The sequence below is a fragment of the Ictidomys tridecemlineatus genome, chromosome 10 (assembly GCF_052094955.1).
Source record: "Ictidomys tridecemlineatus isolate mIctTri1 chromosome 10, mIctTri1.hap1, whole genome shotgun sequence".
NCBI lineage: Eukaryota > Metazoa > Chordata > Mammalia > Rodentia > Sciuridae > Ictidomys > Ictidomys tridecemlineatus.
Genome location: NC_135486.1, coordinates 110,542,545 through 110,568,860, shown reverse-complemented (window position 1 = coordinate 110,568,860; position 26,316 = coordinate 110,542,545). Strand labels below are relative to the sequence as shown.

The following is a 26,316-nucleotide window of genomic DNA, read 5'->3' as shown; positions in this document are numbered from 1 at the left end:
AATAAACAAAATAAATGTATTGTTTCCATCTTCAACAGGAAAAAAAAGGCCCCAGAAAGACCCTTCTGCTATATGAACAATGAAAAGGCACCATCTATGAACCAGAAAGTGGGTCCAAATACCAGACATGCTAGCACCTTGATCCCGGAATTCCTAGCCTCCAGAAACATAGAAGTAAACTTTTGTTGTTTATAAGCCACCCAGTTTATCCTATTTTGTTATAGCAGCTCAAATTGGCTGAGATACTGGTGTCCTAAAAAGCAGTTTGCAACACAAAAATTATATTTCCTTACCCCAAAATACTAGGCTTCCATAATTATCCACCTTCATATCCATGCCCATGTACCTGTGGGCAGAATTCAGCTCTTCCAGCTCTTCACGTGTGAAGTCCATTTCCTCATCTTTGACTGTCATCAATTCCTGGAAGATCAAGCACATTAAATCAGGGGTTGTTAATCCTGAGGGGAGGAAATAATCTAGAAGAGAAAATCCTTTTCAATCTGAAGGTTAAACCTTTACCTTAATGGAATTTCATCAAATTACTAAATATTAGTCTGTTAAGAAACATAATATTAAAAATCTAAGATTTATAAAAATGTACTTACTTGGACTAAGTCCTTTGCACTATCTCATAAGAACAATCATATAATACAATATTAAGTATTATTATTAATATCATCTACAGATGTTAGGGTCAGATCTGAGATTTAGACCAGGCAATAATGACTTCAAAGCTATACTCCTAACTATAGTCTTCTGCCTCTTATATTTTACTAAATGATCTAATGAATTAATCTCTGAATGATAACCCAATGTTAATCAATGTTGTTGATGAGATAAGGCTCAAATATGTAACTTACACTGATCCCAAGTATATTCTGAGATTTTAAAGAAATTCAAGTTGATATTTTGAATGTATGTAGATAGTAGTGCTATTCTAACAGGCAGGCGTCTTTTTGCTCTGGATTTTGGGTCATGACTTTTAGATTTATTCAGTTATACTTTGGTAGTTAAACTTTCTCTGAATGAGTGAATTTACTAACTTAAGTTGAAAAATATCTACTGTTCCAAGGTAAGATTCATATTCTTCTTTTTGGTGGCAGGGAGGTACTAGAGATTGAACTCAGGGGCACTCAACCACTGAGCTACATCCTCATTCTATTTTTTTTTTTTTTTTTAAGATTCTGAAAACCCTGTCACCTGTTTTATTTCTGGAGAAAGGTAAAGGGAGATGAGAAAATATTCACTTGAATTTGAGGGGCAGCTACAAACTGGAAGCAGTAGTTATAACAATTTTAGGCCTCTGGTTCTGTTCCTCTGATCCATAAGGGAAAACTTTCTTGCTTGAAGATTTAAATGTTTAATTTTTCCCTAGAGCAAGATCATCCATTTTCAATAGGATGAAAGAATATAGAACAATAAACTCAATAGCACCAAATTGCTGAGGGCCATTACCAAGTAGGAATGACGCATCGAAATTTCCTTGCCAAGCGTACCCCATGCTGCTCAGAGGACATTTGATGGAACATTGCATGCATGCTTTTTAATAAGGTGACCTTGCTCAAGGACCAAGGCGGATTCGGGTTTAGAGCTGATCAGGTTTGAGGAAGTAACCGGCTCCTTGAGTTTAAGGCGTTGCCAGTTTAAGATAATGGGTTTTAGGGAAGTTGGAAGTTGAAGATTATTGCTGGGATTAGGGTGTTCCTGCTGCTTGTTCCCGTTGAGTTCTCGTGAGATTAAAATGGGATTTGGAGAGAGCCTCGTGGAGTAGGTGGTTGGTGCGGGAGACAGCAGAACGCGTTTGCCCCTGGACCTGTGTGGAGGTGGTGTGAGAGCTGGAATAAAGAATTGCTGTTTGAATCTACAAAGCTGTGTGGTGGCTCGTAATTCTGGTGCCAAGCCGAGACATTGGCCTTTGGCATTTTGGTGGTCCGTACGAGGGATGTCTGAAGCTTGGGGGTAAGTGAATTTTCTCGCTCCTGAAGGAGAGCAAAAAAATGGGTGACCATTTCAAAAAACAACGTGTTCTTGTTTTGATTTATTTTGTTTTTATTTCAAGTTGCCTGTTCCTAGAACTTTCTCAGGCAAACTGGCGAAAATGGTTGACTCAAGGTTTGAAGTTTTTCGCCTCCGAGGAAGAGAAATTGTTAGAGGAAGGAGGCACCCCAATAAGACCAAGAACAGCTAGGGCATATGTTGATACAGTACAAAAATGTAACCCATGGCTTTTTAAAGATGAGTTATTAAGTATATCAATAGGACCATCATGGTATCCTGTGGAAGGATTTTTCTTCAACAAGAAAGAGATGGCTAGTTCTGTTTACTACATTTGTCTAAGATCTTGGTTTTTACAGATATCTGATTAATTTACAAAGCTAAAGTGTTAAAATATCAACCACTAAATATGAAATCAAGTACTCTTATTAAGTTCCATAAGGTAATATATTTAAATATGTGTGTTTTCATAAATTGGTAAATGGAAAAAAAGTTTAACATTGCTTTGGTCTGTGTCTTTGCTGAAACAAGGTTACTAAGTGTTAAGATTCTATCATGTGTAATTTATATACAAAGAGTATAAGAAGTTTCAGTTGGGTTTCAATTACAGTATAATAGTACCTTAAAAAACATGAAAGTATTTCATCTTATTAAAGTGGAGTAATTTGTCTAAATCAGAAATTTTTTAAGGGTTGTTTCAGAATGTGAATTTATAAAAAGGGTTAATGGTTAAAAAAGAGATATAAAAAGGTTCAAGATATGGAAATATATTTTAATATAAAAGGTTAAAGGTTAAATAAATGTTTCTAGATGAGATAATCTCTGTATGGTAAAGTAAAAAGTTGTAAATGCCATTTAAAAAGATTTTGAGGAAACTAGACTTACTTTAAAAGCTTGAGAAAGGAAGAAAGAAGAAAAAAGGTATTTGTACATGGCAGATTGAGACAAAGCTTCTTAATGGAGTAAAAAGCCTTTGGTTGAAGGGCAGCCATGTAAACTAATATTAAGCGATTTAAACAAATTCTAAGCCTCATTTAAAAGAGTGAAGCTGTAGGTGGTGAAAAAGTACATTTAAAAGTACAGTATAGGTGATAATTAAAAGGCTTTAAAAGGTTAAATTGAAGGTGGTTGAGATACCTTCATGGCGGAAAAAAGATTGCTTTACTCATTAAACCAAAAAGAGGGAGATGAGATAATCTTTGTTATTTGGTTAAAGTAAAAAGTTGTAAAATGTCTAAATAAGTTGCAAAAGGGTTTAAAAGGTTAAATTGAAGGTGGTTAAGATGCCTTCATGATGGAGAAAAAAAAAAAATAACCCATGAAAATGGGAAGATAATAAGATAAAAGATTTAGATAAAGAAGATTAAAAATTTGAAGTGGAAAACTTCAAAAACAGAAGTACAGAAAGGTAAAAAAAAAGAGAGAAGATGTAGAAAGATATAGGAAGATAAAAAGATGTAGAAAGACAAGAATTTTAAACCCACAAAATAGGAAACAAAAGAAAACTAGGAGAGAAGAAAGCAACTAAGGGTAAATATAAAAACCTTAGAAGAAAAGTAGAAGATAGAAATAAGATAAAAAATGGTTGAAAATGTCAAGTAAAGGTATTTCAGATAGAAAATGCAAAAGGCTAAGACAACTATGGTTTAAAACCACATCTAAAAATTAAAAGGACTAAAGTAATTCTAAAAACTAAGGCAGAATGCTTTTGAAAGACTTAAAAATTTAAAAGGATCTTAAAGGGGTATATATCCCCCAAAGATAAACTTAAAATAACCCTTTTTTTACTCTAAACTTTCTAAATTTGGATTCATCAGGACTTAGTGCTGCGGAAAGACATATGTATCCGAAAAATGTACATAAGCCTAAGGTACTTTGGAAAGATATTCTAACAGGACAATGGAAAGGTCCCGACCCAGTTATTGTCTGGAGTCGGGGTTCCGTTTGTGTGTTCCCACAGGGAGAACAGCAGCCAATTTGGATTCCAGAGAGGTTAACCAAAACAATTTCTACAGAAAAAGAAGATGATTTGACTGAAATCCATAACAGCTGAAATCCAGAGCTCCAGCTTGGCTATTCTTACATCTGCGACAGTGATTTACCACGGTGCTTTTTTTCAATATCTATTTTATTATTGCATTTTTCCCCACATCGTAAAGTTCTATTTTATTTTTTGAGCTCATACAAACCTAGGTTAATGTTTTTCTGATCAGTTTTGTTTTTTGACTGTTTTTTATTTTTTGACTGGAGTTTTTAAACATTGCAATGGAGATTTTACCTAGGTAAAGCTATTTTACCTAGGTAAAGCTACAAGGCCGTTATTATTGTCTTATGTGTTGTATGTTATGTATGCACTGTTTTGTGTTGCATGTCAGTATGTGTGTATGTCCATATTTTTATATGAGGAGCGCTCATGAAAAAATGGATCCGAATTTTCTTTTTTTATTCACGTGATTTAAGTGGTTTAATCTAATTAGGTAAACAGCTGTTAATGATTGTTTTCAAGGGTGGTTAATAGATGTTTGCTTACTATTGTTTTTAAAGGTGATTAACAGATCTGTTTGTTTACTTTCACTTTTCCTTTTCATCATATTTAATAATTCTGTTCAGGATAATGTCTCTTTAACATCATTGCCAGAATTCCCATCTCCATCCCAGTGCCAGTGAAGACAAAGAAAACCAAACTACAGCTTCTATGATAGCTACCACAGTAAACTGTATAAACTGATGCATCAATGAATATAACTCAACAAGTAATGCTCAATCAAGGACTTGATTTACTTTGGGAGGAAATGGACATATTGATAGACTCTTCCACTTTGAACTGCCTGCAGAACTTGCCTGGACTATATATCAGTTGCATGCATTGTGAACTATCGTCTGGTGCAGCGAATTGTGGTACTGCTGGCATATTTTTGCTGATGGTGTCACCAGTGATGCAATTTCCTTGCCAGCGCACCCCATGTTAATTGTGGTAATGCTGGCATCTTTGCTGATGGTGTCACCAGTGACGCAATTTTTCCAAAGGAGCCGTCAATTGGCTTGGTGTCCTGGCATTTCTGTATCTTCCTCCCTTCTACTAGTGATGGTCTAAAATTTGGGGGCCAACAGAGGTGAGGCAAGAACCTCACCCCCCCACTGGCACCAAGGTTAAATTTGGGGGCCAACAGAGGTGAGGCAAGAACCTCACCCCCCCACTGGTGCTTAGGCCTATCCACAAGCATGGCTGAATGCTGGACCGGTAGTCAGCGACGGGTTGATCTGATTGCAGTGGATTCAACCTAAGACAGGGGACTGACGCCTAGAGGTCAGTTCACCCGATGACGGGTAAGAACCATATGTTGAATTGGACAACCTACCAGGCACGGTCCTAAGCCGCATTGCTTGTTGTTTAATTAATCAGAAGGGGGGAGATGCTGAGGGCCATTACCAAGTAGGAATGACGCATCGAAATTTCCTTGCCAAGCGTACCCCATGCTGCTCAGAGGACATTTGATGGAACATTGCATGCATGCTTTTTAATAAGGTGACCTTGCTCAAGGACCAAGGCGGATTCGGGTTTAGAGCTGATCAGGTTTGAGGAAGTAACCGGCTCCTTGAGTTTAAGGCGTTGCCAGTTTAAGATAATGGGTTTTAGGGAAGTTGGAAGTTGAAGATTATTGCTGGGATTAGGGTGTTCCTGCTGCTTGTTCCCGTTGAGTTCTCGTGAGATTAAAATGGGATTTGGAGAGAGCCTCGTGGAGTAGGTGGTTGGTGCGGGAGACAGCAGAACGCGTTTGCCCCTGGACCTGTGTGGAGGTGGTGTGAGAGCTGGAATAAAGAATTGCTGTTTGAATCTACAAAGCTGTGTGGTGGCTCGTAATTCTGGTGCCAAGCCGAGACATTGGCCTTTGGCATTTTGGTGGTCCGTACGAGGGATGTCTGAAGCTTGGGGGTAAGTGAATTTTCTCGCTCCTGAAGGAGAGCAAAAAAATGGGTGACCATTTCAAAAAACAACGTGTTCTTGTTTTGATTTATTTTGTTTTTATTTCAAGTTGCCTGTTCCTAGAACTTTCTCAGGCAAACTGGCGAAAATGGTTGACTCAAGGTTTGAAGTTTTTCGCCTCCGAGGAAGAGAAATTGTTAGAGGAAGGAGGCACCCCAATAAGACCAAGAACAGCTAGGGCATATGTTGATACAGTACAAAAATGTAACCCATGGCTTTTTAAAGATGAGTTATTAAGTATATCAATAGGACCATCATGGTATCCTGTGGAAGGATTTTTCTTCAACAAGAAAGAGATGGCTAGTTCTGTTTACTACATTTGTCTAAGATCTTGGTTTTTACAGATATCTGATTAATTTACAAAGCTAAAGTGTTAAAATATCAACCACTAAATATGAAATCAAGTACTCTTATTAAGTTCCATAAGGTAATATATTTAAATATGTGTGTTTTCATAAATTGGTAAATGGAAAAAAAGTTTAACATTGCTTTGGTCTGTGTCTTTGCTGAAACAAGGTTACTAAGTGTTAAGATTCTATCATGTGTAATTTATATACAAAGAGTATAAGAAGTTTCAGTTGGGTTTCAATTACAGTATAATAGTACCTTAAAAAACATGAAAGTATTTCATCTTATTAAAGTGGAGTAATTTGTCTAAATCAGAAATTTTTTAAGGGTTGTTTCAGAATGTGAATTTATAAAAAGGGTTAATGGTTAAAAAAGAGATATAAAAAGGTTCAAGATATGGAAATATATTTTAATATAAAAGGTTAAAGGTTAAATAAATGTTTCTAGATGAGATAATCTCTGTATGGTAAAGTAAAAAGTTGTAAATGCCATTTAAAAAGATTTTGAGGAAACTAGACTTACTTTAAAAGCTTGAGAAAGGAAGAAAGAAGAAAAAAGGTATTTGTACATGGCAGATTGAGACAAAGCTTCTTAATGGAGTAAAAAGCCTTTGGTTGAAGGGCAGCCATGTAAACTAATATTAAGCGATTTAAACAAATTCTAAGCCTCATTTAAAAGAGTGAAGCTGTAGGTGGTGAAAAAGTACATTTAAAAGTACAGTATAGGTGATAATTAAAAGGCTTTAAAAGGTTAAATTGAAGGTGGTTGAGATACCTTCATGGCGGAAAAAAGATTGCTTTACTCATTAAACCAAAAAGAGGGAGATGAGATAATCTTTGTTATTTGGTTAAAGTAAAAAGTTGTAAAATGTCTAAATAAGTTGCAAAAGGGTTTAAAAGGTTAAATTGAAGGTGGTTAAGATGCCTTCATGATGGAGAAAAAAAAAAAATAACCCATGAAAATGGGAAGATAATAAGATAAAAGATTTAGATAAAGAAGATTAAAAATTTGAAGTGGAAAACTTCAAAAACAGAAGTACAGAAAGGTAAAAAAAAAGAGAGAAGATGTAGAAAGATATAGGAAGATAAAAAGATGTAGAAAGACAAGAATTTTAAACCCACAAAATAGGAAACAAAAGAAAACTAGGAGAGAAGAAAGCAACTAAGGGTAAATATAAAAACCTTAGAAGAAAAGTAGAAGATAGAAATAAGATAAAAAATGGTTGAAAATGTCAAGTAAAGGTATTTCAGATAGAAAATGCAAAAGGCTAAGACAACTATGGTTTAAAACCACATCTAAAAATTAAAAGGACTAAAGTAATTCTAAAAACTAAGGCAGAATGCTTTTGAAAGACTTAAAAATTTAAAAGGATCTTAAAGGGGTATATATCCCCCAAAGATAAACTTAAAATAACCCTTTTTTTACTCTAAACTTTCTAAATTTGGATTCATCAGGACTTAGTGCTGCGGAAAGACATATGTATCCGAAAAATGTACATAAGCCTAAGGTACTTTGGAAAGATATTCTAACAGGACAATGGAAAGGTCCCGACCCAGTTATTGTCTGGAGTCGGGGTTCCGTTTGTGTGTTCCCACAGGGAGAACAGCAGCCAATTTGGATTCCAGAGAGGTTAACCAAAACAATTTCTACAGAAAAAGAAGATGATTTGACTGAAATCCATAACAGCTGAAATCCAGAGCTCCAGCTTGGCTATTCTTACATCTGCGACAGTGATTTACCACGGTGCTTTTTTTCAATATCTATTTTATTATTGCATTTTTCCCCACATCGTAAAGTTCTATTTTATTTTTTGAGCTCATACAAACCTAGGTTAATGTTTTTCTGATCAGTTTTGTTTTTTGACTGTTTTTTATTTTTTGACTGGAGTTTTTAAACATTGCAATGGAGATTTTACCTAGGTAAAGCTATTTTACCTAGGTAAAGCTACAAGGCCGTTATTATTGTCTTATGTGTTGTATGTTATGTATGCACTGTTTTGTGTTGCATGTCAGTATGTGTGTATGTCCATATTTTTATATGAGGAGCGCTCATGAAAAAATGGATCCGAATTTTCTTTTTTTATTCACGTGATTTAAGTGGTTTAATCTAATTAGGTAAACAGCTGTTAATGATTGTTTTCAAGGGTGGTTAATAGATGTTTGCTTACTATTGTTTTTAAAGGTGATTAACAGATCTGTTTGTTTACTTTCACTTTTCCTTTTCATCATATTTAATAATTCTGTTCAGGATAATGTCTCTTTAACATCATTGCCAGAATTCCCATCTCCATCCCAGTGCCAGTGAAGACAAAGAAAACCAAACTACAGCTTCTATGATAGCTACCACAGTAAACTGTATAAACTGATGCATCAATGAATATAACTCAACAAGTAATGCTCAATCAAGGACTTGATTTACTTTGGGAGGAAATGGACATATTGATAGACTCTTCCACTTTGAACTGCCTGCAGAACTTGCCTGGACTATATATCAGTTGCATGCATTGTGAACTATCGTCTGGTGCAGCGAATTGTGGTACTGCTGGCATATTTTTGCTGATGGTGTCACCAGTGATGCAATTTCCTTGCCAGCGCACCCCATGTTAATTGTGGTAATGCTGGCATCTTTGCTGATGGTGTCACCAGTGACGCAATTTTTCCAAAGGAGCCGTCAATTGGCTTGGTGTCCTGGCATTTCTGTATCTTCCTCCCTTCTACTAGTGATGGTCTAAAATTTGGGGGCCAACAGAGGTGAGGCAAGAACCTCACCCCCCCACTGGCACCAAGGTTAAATTTGGGGGCCAACAGAGGTGAGGCAAGAACCTCACCCCCCCACTGGTGCTTAGGCCTATCCACAAGCATGGCTGAATGCTGGACCGGTAGTCAGCGACGGGTTGATCTGATTGCAGTGGATTCAACCTAAGACAGGGGACTGACGCCTAGAGGTCAGTTCACCCGATGACGGGTAAGAACCATATGTTGAATTGGACAACCTACCAGGCACGGTCCTAAGCCGCATTGCTTGTTGTTTAATTAATCAGAAGGGGGGAGATGCTGAGGGCCATTACCAAGTAGGAATGACGCATCGAAATTTCCTTGCCAAGCGTACCCCATGCTGCTCAGAGGACATTTGATGGAACATTGCATGCATGCTTTTTAATAAGGTGACCTTGCTCAAGGACCAAGGCGGATTCGGGTTTAGAGCTGATCAGGTTTGAGGAAGTAACCGGCTCCTTGAGTTTAAGGCGTTGCCAGTTTAAGATAATGGGTTTTAGGGAAGTTGGAAGTTGAAGATTATTGCTGGGATTAGGGTGTTCCTGCTGCTTGTTCCCGTTGAGTTCTCGTGAGATTAAAATGGGATTTGGAGAGAGCCTCGTGGAGTAGGTGGTTGGTGCGGGAGACAGCAGAACGCGTTTGCCCCTGGACCTGTGTGGAGGTGGTGTGAGAGCTGGAATAAAGAATTGCTGTTTGAATCTACAAAGCTGTGTGGTGGCTCGTAATTCTGGTGCCAAGCCGAGACATTGGCCTTTGGCATTTTGGTGGTCCGTACGAGGGATGTCTGAAGCTTGGGGGTAAGTGAATTTTCTCGCTCCTGAAGGAGAGCAAAAAAATGGGTGACCATTTCAAAAAACAACGTGTTCTTGTTTTGATTTATTTTGTTTTTATTTCAAGTTGCCTGTTCCTAGAACTTTCTCAGGCAAACTGGCGAAAATGGTTGACTCAAGGTTTGAAGTTTTTCGCCTCCGAGGAAGAGAAATTGTTAGAGGAAGGAGGCACCCCAATAAGACCAAGAACAGCTAGGGCATATGTTGATACAGTACAAAAATGTAACCCATGGCTTTTTAAAGATGAGTTATTAAGTATATCAATAGGACCATCATGGTATCCTGTGGAAGGATTTTTCTTCAACAAGAAAGAGATGGCTAGTTCTGTTTACTACATTTGTCTAAGATCTTGGTTTTTACAGATATCTGATTAATTTACAAAGCTAAAGTGTTAAAATATCAACCACTAAATATGAAATCAAGTACTCTTATTAAGTTCCATAAGGTAATATATTTAAATATGTGTGTTTTCATAAATTGGTAAATGGAAAAAAAGTTTAACATTGCTTTGGTCTGTGTCTTTGCTGAAACAAGGTTACTAAGTGTTAAGATTCTATCATGTGTAATTTATATACAAAGAGTATAAGAAGTTTCAGTTGGGTTTCAATTACAGTATAATAGTACCTTAAAAAACATGAAAGTATTTCATCTTATTAAAGTGGAGTAATTTGTCTAAATCAGAAATTTTTTAAGGGTTGTTTCAGAATGTGAATTTATAAAAAGGGTTAATGGTTAAAAAAGAGATATAAAAAGGTTCAAGATATGGAAATATATTTTAATATAAAAGGTTAAAGGTTAAATAAATGTTTCTAGATGAGATAATCTCTGTATGGTAAAGTAAAAAGTTGTAAATGCCATTTAAAAAGATTTTGAGGAAACTAGACTTACTTTAAAAGCTTGAGAAAGGAAGAAAGAAGAAAAAAGGTATTTGTACATGGCAGATTGAGACAAAGCTTCTTAATGGAGTAAAAAGCCTTTGGTTGAAGGGCAGCCATGTAAACTAATATTAAGCGATTTAAACAAATTCTAAGCCTCATTTAAAAGAGTGAAGCTGTAGGTGGTGAAAAAGTACATTTAAAAGTACAGTATAGGTGATAATTAAAAGGCTTTAAAAGGTTAAATTGAAGGTGGTTGAGATACCTTCATGGCGGAAAAAAGATTGCTTTACTCATTAAACCAAAAAGAGGGAGATGAGATAATCTTTGTTATTTGGTTAAAGTAAAAAGTTGTAAAATGTCTAAATAAGTTGCAAAAGGGTTTAAAAGGTTAAATTGAAGGTGGTTAAGATGCCTTCATGATGGAGAAAAAAAAAAAAATAACCCATGAAAATGGGAAGATAATAAGATAAAAGATTTAGATAAAGAAGATTAAAAATTTGAAGTGGAAAACTTCAAAAACAGAAGTACAGAAAGGTAAAAAAAAAGAGAGAAGATGTAGAAAGATATAGGAAGATAAAAAGATGTAGAAAGACAAGAATTTTAAACCCACAAAATAGGAAACAAAAGAAAACTAGGAGAGAAGAAAGCAACTAAGGGTAAATATAAAAACCTTAGAAGAAAAGTAGAAGATAGAAATAAGATAAAAAATGGTTGAAAATGTCAAGTAAAGGTATTTCAGATAGAAAATGCAAAAGGCTAAGACAACTATGGTTTAAAACCACATCTAAAAATTAAAAGGACTAAAGTAATTCTAAAAACTAAGGCAGAATGCTTTTGAAAGACTTAAAAATTTAAAAGGATCTTAAAGGGGTATATATCCCCCAAAGATAAACTTAAAATAACCCTTTTTTTACTCTAAACTTTCTAAATTTGGATTCATCAGGACTTAGTGCTGCGGAAAGACATATGTATCCGAAAAATGTACATAAGCCTAAGGTACTTTGGAAAGATATTCTAACAGGACAATGGAAAGGTCCCGACCCAGTTATTGTCTGGAGTCGGGGTTCCGTTTGTGTGTTCCCACAGGGAGAACAGCAGCCAATTTGGATTCCAGAGAGGTTAACCAAAACAATTTCTACAGAAAAAGAAGATGATTTGACTGAAATCCATAACAGCTGAAATCCAGAGCTCCAGCTTGGCTATTCTTACATCTGCGACAGTGATTTACCACGGTGCTTTTTTTCAATATCTATTTTATTATTGCATTTTTCCCCACATCGTAAAGTTCTATTTTATTTTTTGAGCTCATACAAACCTAGGTTAATGTTTTTCTGATCAGTTTTGTTTTTTGACTGTTTTTTATTTTTTGACTGGAGTTTTTAAACATTGCAATGGAGATTTTACCTAGGTAAAGCTATTTTACCTAGGTAAAGCTACAAGGCCGTTATTATTGTCTTATGTGTTGTATGTTATGTATGCACTGTTTTGTGTTGCATGTCAGTATGTGTGTATGTCCATATTTTTATATGAGGAGCGCTCATGAAAAAATGGATCCGAATTTTCTTTTTTTATTCACGTGATTTAAGTGGTTTAATCTAATTAGGTAAACAGCTGTTAATGATTGTTTTCAAGGGTGGTTAATAGATGTTTGCTTACTATTGTTTTTAAAGGTGATTAACAGATCTGTTTGTTTACTTTCACTTTTCCTTTTCATCATATTTAATAATTCTGTTCAGGATAATGTCTCTTTAACATCATTGCCAGAATTCCCATCTCCATCCCAGTGCCAGTGAAGACAAAGAAAACCAAACTACAGCTTCTATGATAGCTACCACAGTAAACTGTATAAACTGATGCATCAATGAATATAACTCAACAAGTAATGCTCAATCAAGGACTTGATTTACTTTGGGAGGAAATGGACATATTGATAGACTCTTCCACTTTGAACTGCCTGCAGAACTTGCCTGGACTATATATCAGTTGCATGCATTGTGAACTATCGTCTGGTGCAGCGAATTGTGGTACTGCTGGCATATTTTTGCTGATGGTGTCACCAGTGATGCAATTTCCTTGCCAGCGCACCCCATGTTAATTGTGGTAATGCTGGCATCTTTGCTGATGGTGTCACCAGTGACGCAATTTTTCCAAAGGAGCCGTCAATTGGCTTGGTGTCCTGGCATTTCTGTATCTTCCTCCCTTCTACTAGTGATGGTCTAAAATTTGGGGGCCAACAGAGGTGAGGCAAGAACCTCACCCCCCCACTGGCACCAAGGTTAAATTTGGGGGCCAACAGAGGTGAGGCAAGAACCTCACCCCCCCACTGGTGCTTAGGCCTATCCACAAGCATGGCTGAATGCTGGACCGGTAGTCAGCGACGGGTTGATCTGATTGCAGTGGATTCAACCTAAGACAGGGGACTGACGCCTAGAGGTCAGTTCACCCGATGACGGGTAAGAACCATATGTTGAATTGGACAACCTACCAGGCACGGTCCTAAGCCGCATTGCTTGTTGTTTAATTAATCAGAAGGGGGGAGATGCTGAGGGCCATTACCAAGTAGGAATGACGCATCGAAATTTCCTTGCCAAGCGTACCCCATGCTGCTCAGAGGACATTTGATGGAACATTGCATGCATGCTTTTTAATAAGGTGACCTTGCTCAAGGACCAAGGCGGATTCGGGTTTAGAGCTGATCAGGTTTGAGGAAGTAACCGGCTCCTTGAGTTTAAGGCGTTGCCAGTTTAAGATAATGGGTTTTAGGGAAGTTGGAAGTTGAAGATTATTGCTGGGATTAGGGTGTTCCTGCTGCTTGTTCCCGTTGAGTTCTCGTGAGATTAAAATGGGATTTGGAGAGAGCCTCGTGGAGTAGGTGGTTGGTGCGGGAGACAGCAGAACGCGTTTGCCCCTGGACCTGTGTGGAGGTGGTGTGAGAGCTGGAATAAAGAATTGCTGTTTGAATCTACAAAGCTGTGTGGTGGCTCGTAATTCTGGTGCCAAGCCGAGACATTGGCTTTGGCACCAAATGAGATTTAACACAGAAAACAGGGCCAGGTTTCTCCTTTCAAATGCAAATTTTACATTAAAATATGTTTATAAACCATAGTTGTTTTCCTCTTGATTCAACCCTTCTCCCTCCAATAATAGGAGCCCCAGGAACCAAAAGAGCATATGCATTACTAATCAGATATACAACAGAACCATCCCCTTCAAACTGAAATCTGATTACTTATGGACTAGACTCAGGGCTGCCCCAAAGGATGGGAAGAAATAACTATGCTCTCAGGGAGAATGGATACTGCGGATGCCACCAGTCAAAGAGTCGGACGCTGTGCACTGGATCCAGGATGACTTGCACACCCTGTTCACTGCGCAGGTTCCGACCATCGTGGACAGGAGAATCTTGGAACACCAGTCTCACTCGATGATGCCACATGTCTGTGCTCACATTAATAGTAAACAGGGTAAATATCATTCCCATGACAATTGGAATAAAGATGAAATTGAGGGTGGTGACCTGCAGTAAGCAGCAGTCCTGGTCTGGGTTAGTATGAACATCTTCATACTGAATGGGAGGCTGCAATCGTTCCATACATTTGCTCTTTAATCTAGGGGACTGTTTTTTGAACTTGAAGTTGAATTCCCACATTGGTTCCTGTCTGTTCCCAACAATCTTTCTGCACCAGAAAAGTAAGCATTTGGAATTCTTTAATGTGCTGGGAGTGCTTTCTGGAATGGCTGGATTCTTGGGGATTCGAGCAGCAAATGGTTCATACATATGGTACAGAGAACGGATCACACATGCCCGAAGACAGCGCAGCTTCTCCATTGACTCTGGTCGCAGGCGCAAAGGCAGAGAAGCATCCAGCGTGTAGTGCCTTCGGTACAACCTGGTCCAAAAGGCAGCAGTGCAAGTGATAGTCCAGGCATTCTTACAAATCAAGGAAAAATTCACAATGTCCTCAGGACGGATGTAGGAGGCCAGCAATAGCCAAATATCCATGGGATACTCTTCTCCTCCAGCCTTGTCCAGGTCCTCTTTGTGCCTCTTGCTTTTCTTTTTTCTGGAGACAGTTCTCTCATGGATGTTTTCCTCCTGGGCATCCATCTCATCACTGCTGTCGATGATGTCACAGGACTCACCAACCCCAGAAAGAGCTTCCTCTGCAGGAAGCTGGGAGGCTTCCAAACCACAAAGAGATTTTACTTCCTGCTGAACAGCGTTGGCGACGGCTTTCTTGACCCGTCGAGACTTCACAACTGCCGGATCCGAGTTGGCATAATCCGCCACGGTCACTCGACCAGAACAGGCATCGTGGGCCCGGAACTTGAGTCGCTTTCCTCTCTTGGGCATGGCGATCGTGTCGGGGCGAGACCGACCTAGTGGGCCGGGACCCCGGGCCATGCCTCGGGCGGGAGAGCAGGTGCCCGGAGCCGCGGGCCAGCTCCAGCTGGCTCCGCGGCCATCCCGCACCCCATCCTCATTCTATTTTGTATTTCGTTTAGAGATAGGGTCTCACTGAGTTGCTTAGTGCCTCACTTTTGCCCAGGCTGGCTTTGAACTTGTGATTCTCCTGCCTCAGCCTTCTGAGCTGCTGAGATTACAGGCCTGCACCACTGAGCCTGGCTAAGATTCAAATTCTATGTATGCTGATAGTCATACATGTACTTTATTAACCAGACTTACCTGCAGAATTCTTTCTGGAAAAGTCACTCAACAGATTAGACTGCGGCTGGGCTGTAGCTCAGTGGTAGAGCACTTGCCTAGCACATGTGAGGCCCTGGGGTCAATCCTCAACACCACATAAAAATAAATAAGTAGAATAAAGGTATTATGAAAAAAAATTCTTAAAAAAATAGATTATACTGGCTAGAGGAACAGAATTGAGAACGAGACATATCTCAATTCTGACCCACTATTTGATGGTTCTGAGCAAGTTACAATGAGTCTCAGTTTCTTCATGTGTAAGTATTTTCCCTAACTCTCCCAATTACTTATTTTTTAAAAAATTTAGTAATATTTGAAAAATGGCTCTAAATTTTGAGTTCTCAGGGCTCAATCTTGAAGCATCTTTTCTTCTCCACCTAGTTTCATGTACCTATAAATAATATATTTTTCCTATCTTTAAAGAACAAATGATCATGAGGCACTAAGCAACTCAGGGAGATCCTGTCTCTAAATAGAATTCAAAATAGGACTGGGGATGTGGCTCAGAGGTCAAGTGCCCCTGAGTTCAACCCTCCGTATCAAAAACTCTCACAAATGATCAAACACCGCTTTAGTCTTCAATTATCACCCCAACTCTTTTCATTTAAAGTAGAACTCTCTAAAATAGTTGTATATCGTCTGTGGCTCTAATATCTCTCCATTATTTTTTTAACTCATTCCCATGCTATCATTCCATGAAATTGCCATTTGCAGTCACCAGTAATCTTCCTATCTTTAAATCCAATTCCCAGGCCTTGTCTTTCTTAATTTCCTCCTTACAACACTCTCTTCAATTGGTGACCAGGATGCCATACTTTCCCTCCACCTCAGTGGTCACATCTTCTCAGTCTCCTTTGCTGCTTCCCTCCATCTTTCTGACCTCTAATTGGAGAGCTAAGCAGTCAGTCATGATATCTTGCCTCTTTTCTTTCCATACTCATTCTCTTAATGATTACAGTTTCATAGTTTTAAATATGGTCCATATAGATTACTCAAATTCAAACCTCCAACCTGAGCTCTCCCCAGAGCTTCAAGTTTTTAAGAAAAAATTATTTTTGTGCTATTCTCTAAATAGGATTTCCTTTGATCTCTGAAACATGAAAGAAAGGAACAAGGACACATTGTACCAAGATTTTAGCAAAATGAAATTAAATTCACCTGGAACTCAACAGGAAGAAGTTCAACAGTAGGTTCCATTTCTTCTGTGCTCTGTTTTGGGGTTAGAGAAGCATCAGTAGTCATGGCTGGAAGGAACAGCAAACAAACCATGAAGGAGATAACATCCATTTTCCCAAATTCACTATAAAAAAAGCTAATTATAAAATAAGACTATTCTTGTTAACTAAAAATTCTCAGTTTGGGATAGTGTAGGACAACAAAGTGAAAGTCCTTTAATAAAAAAAAAAAGGTTAAATTTCGCAGGTATGGTGGTGCACACCTGGTGCTGTGGCAGGAGGATCCCAAGTTCAAGACCAGCCTCAGAAGTGAAACCAGCCAAAAAAAAAAAAAGTGGTTGGGGAGGGAACTCAGTGGTTAAGCACCCCAGAGTTCAATCCCCCCTCCAAAAAAAATTAAACTCACAGTACCCAAACATATCATCTTTTTGGAAGAGCCTATCAGGGGTAGAAAAGTGCTACCTGTGCTTTTCATGAATGCAAACACTATGGAATAATCTCCCTTCTACAGCTTTTAGAGGGGATGTGGATGAGTTCAGCAGTGCAGAAAGAGGAGGAGGGGACTGGAGAACATGCTACAGGAGCCGATCAATGATTTATTTTGTGCATGTGTGTGTTACTGGGAATTGAACTCAGGGGCTCTCTACCACTGAGCTATGTCCCCAGCCCTTTTCATTTTTTTTAATTTTGAGACAAGGTCTTGCTAAATTACCTACACTCATCATGAACCTGTGATCTTCCTGCCTCAGCCTCCCAAGAAGCTGTGATTACAGATATAGGCACCATGATTAGCCCTACTAATTATTTCTAATTGTGATAATATTTACTCTGGAGACTTCTCTGACAGATATCTGCTTCTCTTTTCTATCATGTGGGGCCTTCTCATTGCATAAGAGGTAGTTCTCCCACTTCTCACTTTCAACTTCATGTTTTTTTTTCCATAGTTCTTACCTGTTGGCTCAACTTCAATGGTAAGATAATCCATGATCAGCTTTTCTTCCTTGTCCTGCTATTTCTTTCTCAGTATATACTGTTTCTGATGAGATGAAAATGGACTTTTCAGCAACACATAACCTGTTTCTTCCTGTAAATCACCCAACTCCGCTGTGAAACTCTACAGAGAGATTTTTGAGGTCAGGTTTGCCTTCCTCTAGAACTCATTCCTGCTCCCTGTGGAACAGAGGGAGATACTTACTCTATTTCCAGTCCCGGTTAATTCGTTCCTATGCATTTAAGTCCTAATGCCTAATACGTACTTCAACTTTGCTTGGAATCTTTATTATTGGAGGAAATTAATCTCCACGGTTGGGAAAACCATCCTCTGGAGTATCAAAACAATACCAGGAGGGATCAGGGCAGTGAGCCTCAGTCACACACCTATTTCCAAAACCTTCAGAAATGCCTATGAGAGCTAAGGGTATCGCTCAATGGTGGCGCACCTGCCTAGCACGCTGAAGGCCCTGGGTTCGATTATCCCCAGCATCACAAAAAACAAGAAAGAATTAAAAAAAACACACACACACAAAAATACCTCCTACAAGACTCTAAAGCACAGAAGCAGCAAGAAGGTGGCCTGTCATTATGGTAGCAGTAACTCTATGGCGCTACAGTTGGTTCATCCTTCATATTCACCAACACGAAGCAGTAAATGGGATTCTTATAGTTCAGATTCCTCACTCGCTTTTTAATTTAAGATCCTGATAAGTACAAGCTGGGGACTCCTTGAACATTCAGAGCCAAACGGCTGCTGACAATGGTCCCCCAGTACAGGCAGACCCCAAAACTCTGGCAGAGCAAAGCACAGAAGGGGGATGGGCAAGACACAGGCAGCCTAGGTGCAGAACGCCGCCGCTCCGGTCCAAAAGCAGCGACAGGTGCTCGTGGTCCCCCGCGACTCCAACCTGAGGGCTCCGCCCACCCCACGCTGGCTCCCAGAATCCTCCGAGACCCGACTCCACTTCCCAGAGGCCTTAGCGGCAGCCCCGCCCCAACGGGCCCCGAGCTTCTAGCGGAGCCCGGATATTCCCGCGCGCCCGGGATGGAGACCCCGGAGGTGCGCGCCCGCCCCCGCGGTTGGGCGGGAAGCTGGGGCGGCCCAGCTTTACCCGGGCTGGAACCTGAAAAGCCTCTGGGGCTACGGCGGGAGCGTTAGAGCCGCGCGCACAAACGGGTGGCACCCCTGAGTTCACTTACCCCCGGACCTGCTCCGGGCCCCGCTCTGACCACGGGGCTGGGTCCTCGTGGGCTGCGCTCTCCCGGACTGCTGAAGGAGCGGACGGGGCCGCCGGCCAGAACCACGGAGCGCGGGGACACAAAAGGCTCGAGCTCGACGCCGCTCCGCCTGGAGTCGCATCTGCGCACTTGGAGGCGACAGCGCCGGGTCGGGGGTCCGGGCGGAAGGACTCCACTTCCCAGAGGGCTTGGGGACACCGGCGCCGGTCCTGGGGTGGGGGGTGCCTGCAGAGTGAGGGGAGAGAGGAGTGCGGGCCTGTCATTCAGCCTCGGAGAGGAGATAAGGCCCCACCTTGGCCTTATCTCCTGTCTGGGTAGAATGAGAAGCTGTCGCCAAAACAAGCCAAATGATTTTAGTGTGTGTCATTAACCCGGGGGAGCGGAGACCTATAAAACATGTCCAATATTTCTCCATATTCTGTCTCTGATCCCTAGGGGGATTGAACCCGGGGTCTCGTACATGCTAGGCAAACTCTGTACCACTAAGCTACATGCCCAGCCCTTTTTATTTTTTGAGACAGAGAGTCTTGCCAGACTGACCTCAAATTTGTGATCCTCCTCCCTCAGCATAGGTGGGATTACAGACCTGCACCACCGCACGTGGGTCTCCATCCTATCTTATAATAAAGTCCAATGTCTGTAAACTATGCCAGTGCTGCCATATATATATATATATATATATATATATATATATATATATATATATATGTATGTATATATATATATATATGTATGTATATATATATATAGAGAGAGAGAGAGAGAGAGAGAGAGAGCGCATTCTGGCTGTTAAACAGAAAGCACAGGCAGAGTTGAGAAGCCATTGTTCTTATTTAAGAAATATTAAAGAAGAAACACGATTAGGAATGAATTCAGAAGGAAGTAACTGTGAAGGCTGGCTTTGAAGTGGGTAAGGGTGCACACCAGGAGTTAAGGGATTTTTATATTGGAAGGGCCACTCCCCCTGATCCAAAGAAGTTAGGGTCATCTCTGGCCAGCGACCGGCGCTGACTAGATAAGATGGTTTCAAAAGAGCTGACTGCAACATTAAGCTAAGAAAACAGTGAGAAAGCACAGGACACATAAGTAATTTTCATATCAGAGTGGGACTGCTCTGCAACCTCATGGGTCCTCTTCCACTCTGGAAGGCAAGAGAGGGAGAGCACCTGCAATCCCTTTATTTATAGGGTAAAAAAGACAAAGGATTTTCGTTAGAATATTCTACACCAAATAAGTCAGGGATAAGGTTTCAAAGGTGGAGTCTTGCTTCTGATACCTGTGGCCAGCAGATTGATTGACATCTTGGCAAGTCACACCCATCTCAGGTGCTGTGTGGGATCACGCAAGAGGGAGAGGAGAGGGGCACTTGCATGGCACAGCCCAGTCAGCGTGCAGTGCCAGACCTGTCCACTCATATAGCTGCAATGCACATAGCTCACACACACAGCCCATGGATGGCTTTCAACAGTCGTCCAGCCTAAAGAACAAATAGAAGAGCTGGGAATGTGGCTCAGTAGGAGTGCCCCTTGTACCAAAAAATAAATAAATACAAAGTGAGCATTTAAAATGTTGATACCACTCTTGTCAGACCCCTCCAGTGGCTCCTCGTTGCCCTGGAGCTAACACAGCTGCTGCTGCTGCTGTTTCTTCTCCTCCTCCTCCTCCTCCTCCTCCTCCTCCTCCTCCTCCTCCTCCTCCTCCTCCTCCTCCTCCTTCTTCTGTGTATGTGTGTATTATTATTATTTTACAAAAGTTTATTAAATTTACAACAGACTCCAACACAACACTTCATTCTAGCTATAGGTGGCAAAAGATGTTCCAGTGGGGATCCTGATGTCTAAATAGGAATGGAATCAATGGTCACCATCATTTCAGGCACAAGAATCGGCTTACTTTTTGCCAGATTTCTTAATTCCGCCTGTGGCCAGGGGGCCCTTCCCCGTGGCCTTCGTTTTAGCTACTCAAATTTCTTCTGCTCCTCTTTTTTGTTTCTGTTTGAAAGTCTTATCTTCCTCATCCATCTCCTTGACCTGCTTCTTAGGTTGTTTCAGGGGCTTCTTCTTGCTACCTTCCCAGCAGGACATGGTGCCTGCCACCCCTACCCCAGACCTTCAACACCGCTACTTAAGACCATGGTGTTATCCAGCTGTGCCAATCCTGAATCATTTGTTGCTGTCTCACTGTAATTCTCTATGCTGAGATCACATGGGCTTCTTGTATCTAATACAAGCTGGTGTGGTCCAGCATGCCTGTAATCCCAGCAACTCCAGAGGCTGTGGCAAGAGAATCACAAGTTCGAGTCCAGCCTTGACAAAAAGTGAGACCCTTTGTCAAAACAAAAAATAAAATACACCAGGTACAGTGACCCACACCTGTAATCCCAGCAGCTTGGGAGGCTTAGGCAGGAGGATCACAAGTTCAAAGCCAGCCTTGGCAATTTAGTGAGGGCCTACGCAACTCAGTGAGACCCTGTCTCTAAATAAAATATTTTTAAATGGGCTGGGGATGTGGCTCAGTGGTGAAGCACCCCTGGATTCAATCCCCAGTACCAATAAATAAATAAATAAAGCAAGCAGTTGGGAAAACAGCATGGTAATAGAGAGCCCTTGGGTTCAAACCCCAGTAGCAAAATAATAATAATAATACTTACATATATACATACCAGATTTGCTATTCTTTAATACATGCATTTTGTCTACATTGAACATGTCCCTCTAGTCCTCCTTCATAACCACATTTGTAACTGTGTGCTGATACAAAAATAAGATAGTATTTGGGACTTTTGACCCCAGAACATAAGATAATATACCTTCTGGGACTCAAAATACCAAAACTTCAGATTGCTAGTTGAGACATACCTTCCTGTGACTCCACTCTTGGCAAGTATTCACTCTGAAAAGGCAGAAGGTCCTGTCAAATTAAGTCATTTCACTTCATCTTCAGCATTCCAGACCTGTAGGAATGCCACCTTGAAGGGGTTGCTCTTGCAGATTATTTGGACAATTTCTTCCATGGACACAAGGCCTTTGACTCATTACTAACATTCTGTGCTGGAGTTATTTTCTTTGCCTATTTTGGTTTATAATTTCATATATTCCTTTTTCTTATTTTGCTTTTGTGCACATTGCAATAAACCAATTTATTCAGAATTTATCTTTGCCTCACTTTGATTAAAGTAGTTTTGTCGTGCCAGGCATGGTAGTTCATGCCTGTGATTCCATGATCTGTTTTGGAAGCTGAAGCAAGAGAATTGCACGTTTGAGACCAGCCTGGACAAATTAGCAAGAACCTGTCTCTAAAAATAAAAAGGGCTGGGGAGGGTGTAACTCAGTGGTAGAGTGCCCCTCCGTTCAATCCCCAGTACAGACACACACAAAAAAAAAAAAAGAAAGAAAGAAAGAAAAAAGAAGAAAAGAAAAAAAAGTCAGTGAGGCTATAGCTTAGTAGTAGAGCTTTTGCATGCAAGGCTGTTGGGCTCAATCTTCAGTACCAAACACACCAAAAAGTTCTAAAAATGCATTTTTTAACCATAATATGTTGATTAGAATAGAATTGTTCTATTTTTTTTTCCTCAAAAATTTTAAGTCATTGCTTATTTACCTTGGTATTCCACTGGAGATCTCAGTTACCATTCTGTATGGTGATTCTTCAAATGTGACCTATTCACCTTTCTCAACTTTTTTTTTGGGTGGGGTACTGGGGATTGAACCATGGTCTTGTGCATACAAGGCAAGCACTCAACCAACTGAGCTAAATCCCCAGTCGAATATTTATCTTCTTTCCAGGTATTCTGAAATTGCATAACAATGTAAATTTGAATGTTGCATAAATGAGTATAAAATGTTATTTATTTTTCTGAACATACTATGGATACTTTAAATATGGAAACTGGTTTACTTATATCCAGGAGCTTTTGTTGAATTATTTATTTGGAAATAAATTTTTTTGTTGGTACTACATCATTAGAGTTGATGAAATTTACTATGAATAAGACCATCTTAATGAAACAAGAGAAAATGTTTATACCTTTTAAGAGTCCAGCCATGAGCAGTCCTGCTTCACAATGTACTTGGTGAAGACTGAAAATTGTGACTTAACCCCATAGAGAGTATCAGATCCAGGCTTTAGTCTTTGCTACTTCTGTTTTGCCCCACTTGCCCTCCACTAACCCTGGGAAATTAAGAGGTGAAGAAGTTGTTTGCCATAGGAGGCTGAGATGGCAAAAGAAAACAAAATTCAGCTGAAAACTTTAAAACTAAATTCAGAATAAGTAAATTTCATTGAAATTTATATAGAAAAAGAAAAACCTATGGGAAAAAAAAGAAGTTAAGAAAAGCAAAATTTAAAGCAAATTGCAAAAAAGCAGCTGGAGATGTGTTTTAGTGGCATAGTACTTGACTAGCATGTTTGAGGCCCAACAGCAGGAAATAATGAAATCAAATATGTTGCATTCCCCCATCCAAAAAAAAAAGTATGTTGCATTTATTATGTGAAGATGAATGAGCAGTTCCTAATTTAAGGGATGAATTTAGTGCACTATTATGAAGTATCTATATTTCATTAGTACTTAAATAAGGGAATGTTGATAAACTATCACGGTAAACTAGGAAAATAAATGTGTATATCAGTTGGATAAAATACAATGCAACCATTAATAATATGTATTATCCACTCATAGATATGTATCCCAGAGAAATGAAAACATGTGTCCACAAAAATGTTATACACAAGTGTCCCAAAAGACTGCATATTGAATGGTTACATTTATATTAAATGTTCAGAATTGAGAAATTTGTATAGAGTAGGTTTGTAGTTGCCTATGGCTGAAGTGGGGTTAGGGAGGAGGAATGAGCAAAAGGTTTCTTTGGGGACTTATAAAAATTTTCTGAGGGCTGGAATGTAGCTCAATTATAGAGCACTTGCCTGGCATATGCAAGGCTCTGGGTTCAGTCCTCAGTACTGTGAAAACAAATGTTCTAAAATTTATTGTGATGATAGATGCATAACTCTGAATATACCAAAAGCCATCAGTTGTACACTAAAATGAATTGCATCCCTTGTAATTACATCTCAACAGACTTGTAAAAATACACATGTAATTTATAGGCAGTACCTGTCAGTATAGTATTATTGAGGAAATTGTTTTACGAATATTTTTTAACCAAAGAATAATGTTTAAGGATATATAGATGTAGAAAAATATCAGGGAAGATATACATCACAACATTCTTGATTTTTCTTGAGATTTTTGAGTATGGGTAATTTTGAGCTTTTTCATCAGAATTTCCCATGCTGGGAATATTTCTTTTTATTCCCTCCCTTGGAATATTTCTTTATTTTTATTTTTATTTTTTAGTTGTTGATGGACCTTTATTTTTTTATTTATTTATATGTGGTGCTGAGTGATAGACCCAACCTGATCTTTTCTTTAAATTGAGAGACATTGGGCTGGGATGTGGCTCAATCGGTAGCGGGCTCGCCTTGCATGTGTGCAGCTCGGGTTCAATCCTCAGCACCACATCAAAGATGTTGTGTCTGCCGAAAACTAAAATACATAAATAAATATTTTTAAAAAATTAGGAGCCATCTCGCCATAAAGCCATGAAAAGATAATTTTGGTTTTACTATAAATTACTGTAAATTCTGAACCTGCTTGGAATGCCTGCCCGTGCCTTGAACTCACCCATCCCTGGCTCTCTGACCAGATAGCAGCCCTCTCTGAAACTTAGTGATGCCTCACAAATCTTGGCCTTCCCTGGCCAGATACCAACCCTCTGTGAGGCTCTAATGACCTTCATAAATTCTGATGTCAGGGCCAGCAAAAATGTAAACTACCATTAGTGTTATGCTCCTCAGAGTTTTGTTATCTGTAACCCCCCTTTGTGTAACTTTCTGGGCTATAAAGCTGGGCTGTAGGAAAGCTGCAGCTGCTGTCTTGTTCCCACGATTTTGGGTGGGAGAGACAGCCCTGCCAGTCGAAATAATAAGCTTGCTTTAATTTGATTTTTAATTGGAGTCAGTGGTCTTTTCTTGCGTCCTGGTCTAACACTGAGAATTGAACCCAGTGCCTCACACATGTGAGGCAAGCGCTTTACTACTGATTCACGACCCCAGCCCTGGAATATTTCTCTTTTTTTTTTTTTTAAAGAGAGAGTGAGAGAGAGAATATTTTTAATACTTATTTTTTAGTTATCAACGGACACAACATCTTTGTTTGTATGTGGTGCTGAGGATCGAACCCGGGTCGCATGCATGCCAGGCGAGCACACTACCGCTTGAGCCACATCCCCAGCCCTGGAATATTTCTCTTTAAAAACATATTTTACTAATTTAGAAGAAACTTAGCAATTGCCCTCTTAAGAATAGAGTGAATTATGCTGGGCAAGGTGACACAAACCTGTAATCCAGTGAGGCTAAAGCAAGAAGATCACAAGTTCAAGGTCAGCCTTCAACAACATATTGAGATCCTCTATCTCAAAATAAGATCAAGGGCTGGGGTTATAGCTCAGTGGTAGGGCACTTTCCTAGCATGAATGAGGCCTTGGGTTTAACCCCAAGTACAACCAAAAAAGGAAGAAAGGAAAAAAAGAAAAAAAAAAAACTGTTGCAACACATGACTAAACCAGTCAGGGTCATTCCAGGTGAACTGGGCTGGCACAAAATAATCACACAGAGACAGAGAAATACCTTTTTCTTTGGGATCTGTGATAGTTCCTTTGACCCAGCTCCCACAAAGGAGGTAAAGCAGGCAAGACAGAGAAAGACCATGAACCTAGAGTAAGCAAAAGGGATGAAAGGGATGCATACAATGCACATCCTAGACCGAGCTGCATCCTCAGTCCAGTGGGCTTTGTGTGTTCAAAATGCTCACAGCTCACACACACAGCCCATGGCTGGTTTGCCACATCTCCACATTCCCATTGCTCAAAGCTAAGGGGCCCTCAGCCCCTATGTGGCTGCTCCTGAACAAAACAGTTAAATAAAGGGTCATGGACTGGGGTTCAGTGGCAGAGCACTTGCCTAGAATGTGTGAGGCACTGGTTTCAATCCTCAGCACCGCAAGTAAATAAATAAAGGTCCATTGACAACTAAAAATATACATTAAATAAATAAATAAATAGTCCTCATAAGAGTGATTCCTGCTTTTTTTTTTTTAAACTTGTTTTAAAAAAAGGTTTATTTGTTACAAAATGTTAAGTACTAAAGCTAAAAATATATAAATTCAGGTCAAGCTATATTAAAATACACACATACCCTTCTTTGCAAAATTGTTAAAGATTGAATTAAACAGATGCTTTAAATAAAATAAAGTACTCTTTGAGGTTATTTTTGTCTAATTAACCATATCAGTGTAGTGTAGAGTTTGTAAAATTATAGTTGAAAAGTTTTGC

The 26,316-nt window shown here is 39.5% G+C and overlaps 1 protein-coding gene and 2 pseudogenes across 7 annotated transcripts in view; all 3 read right to left on the bottom strand.

Annotated features, from left to right (window-relative positions):
* The window catches only part of LOC101966383 (uncharacterized), a 28,787-nt gene extending 9,547 nt beyond the window's left edge, over window positions 1–19,240 (bottom strand). The window contains exons 1-4 of one of the 7 annotated variants that reach the window (XM_078023736.1): window positions 18,887–19,240; window positions 17,645–17,863; window positions 16,677–16,727; window positions 294–420 (exon numbers count right to left, since the gene is read on the bottom strand). In XM_078023736.1, the coding sequence (XP_077879862.1) occupies window positions 294–420; window positions 16,677–16,715 (166 nt within the window). In that variant the 5' untranslated portion in view covers window positions 16,716–16,727; window positions 17,645–17,863; window positions 18,887–19,240. The other 6 variants (XM_021719729.3, XM_078023733.1, XM_078023735.1 and 3 more) reach the window with 6 other exon arrangements.
* On the bottom strand, window positions 13,866–15,304 carry LOC101971756 (transmembrane protein 183A pseudogene; annotated as a pseudogene).
* Window positions 19,241–20,662: 1,422 nt separating the features above from the next.
* Window positions 20,663–21,043, bottom strand: LOC120887424 (translation machinery-associated protein 7 pseudogene; annotated as a pseudogene).
* Window positions 21,044–26,316: the final 5,273 nt, after the last annotated feature.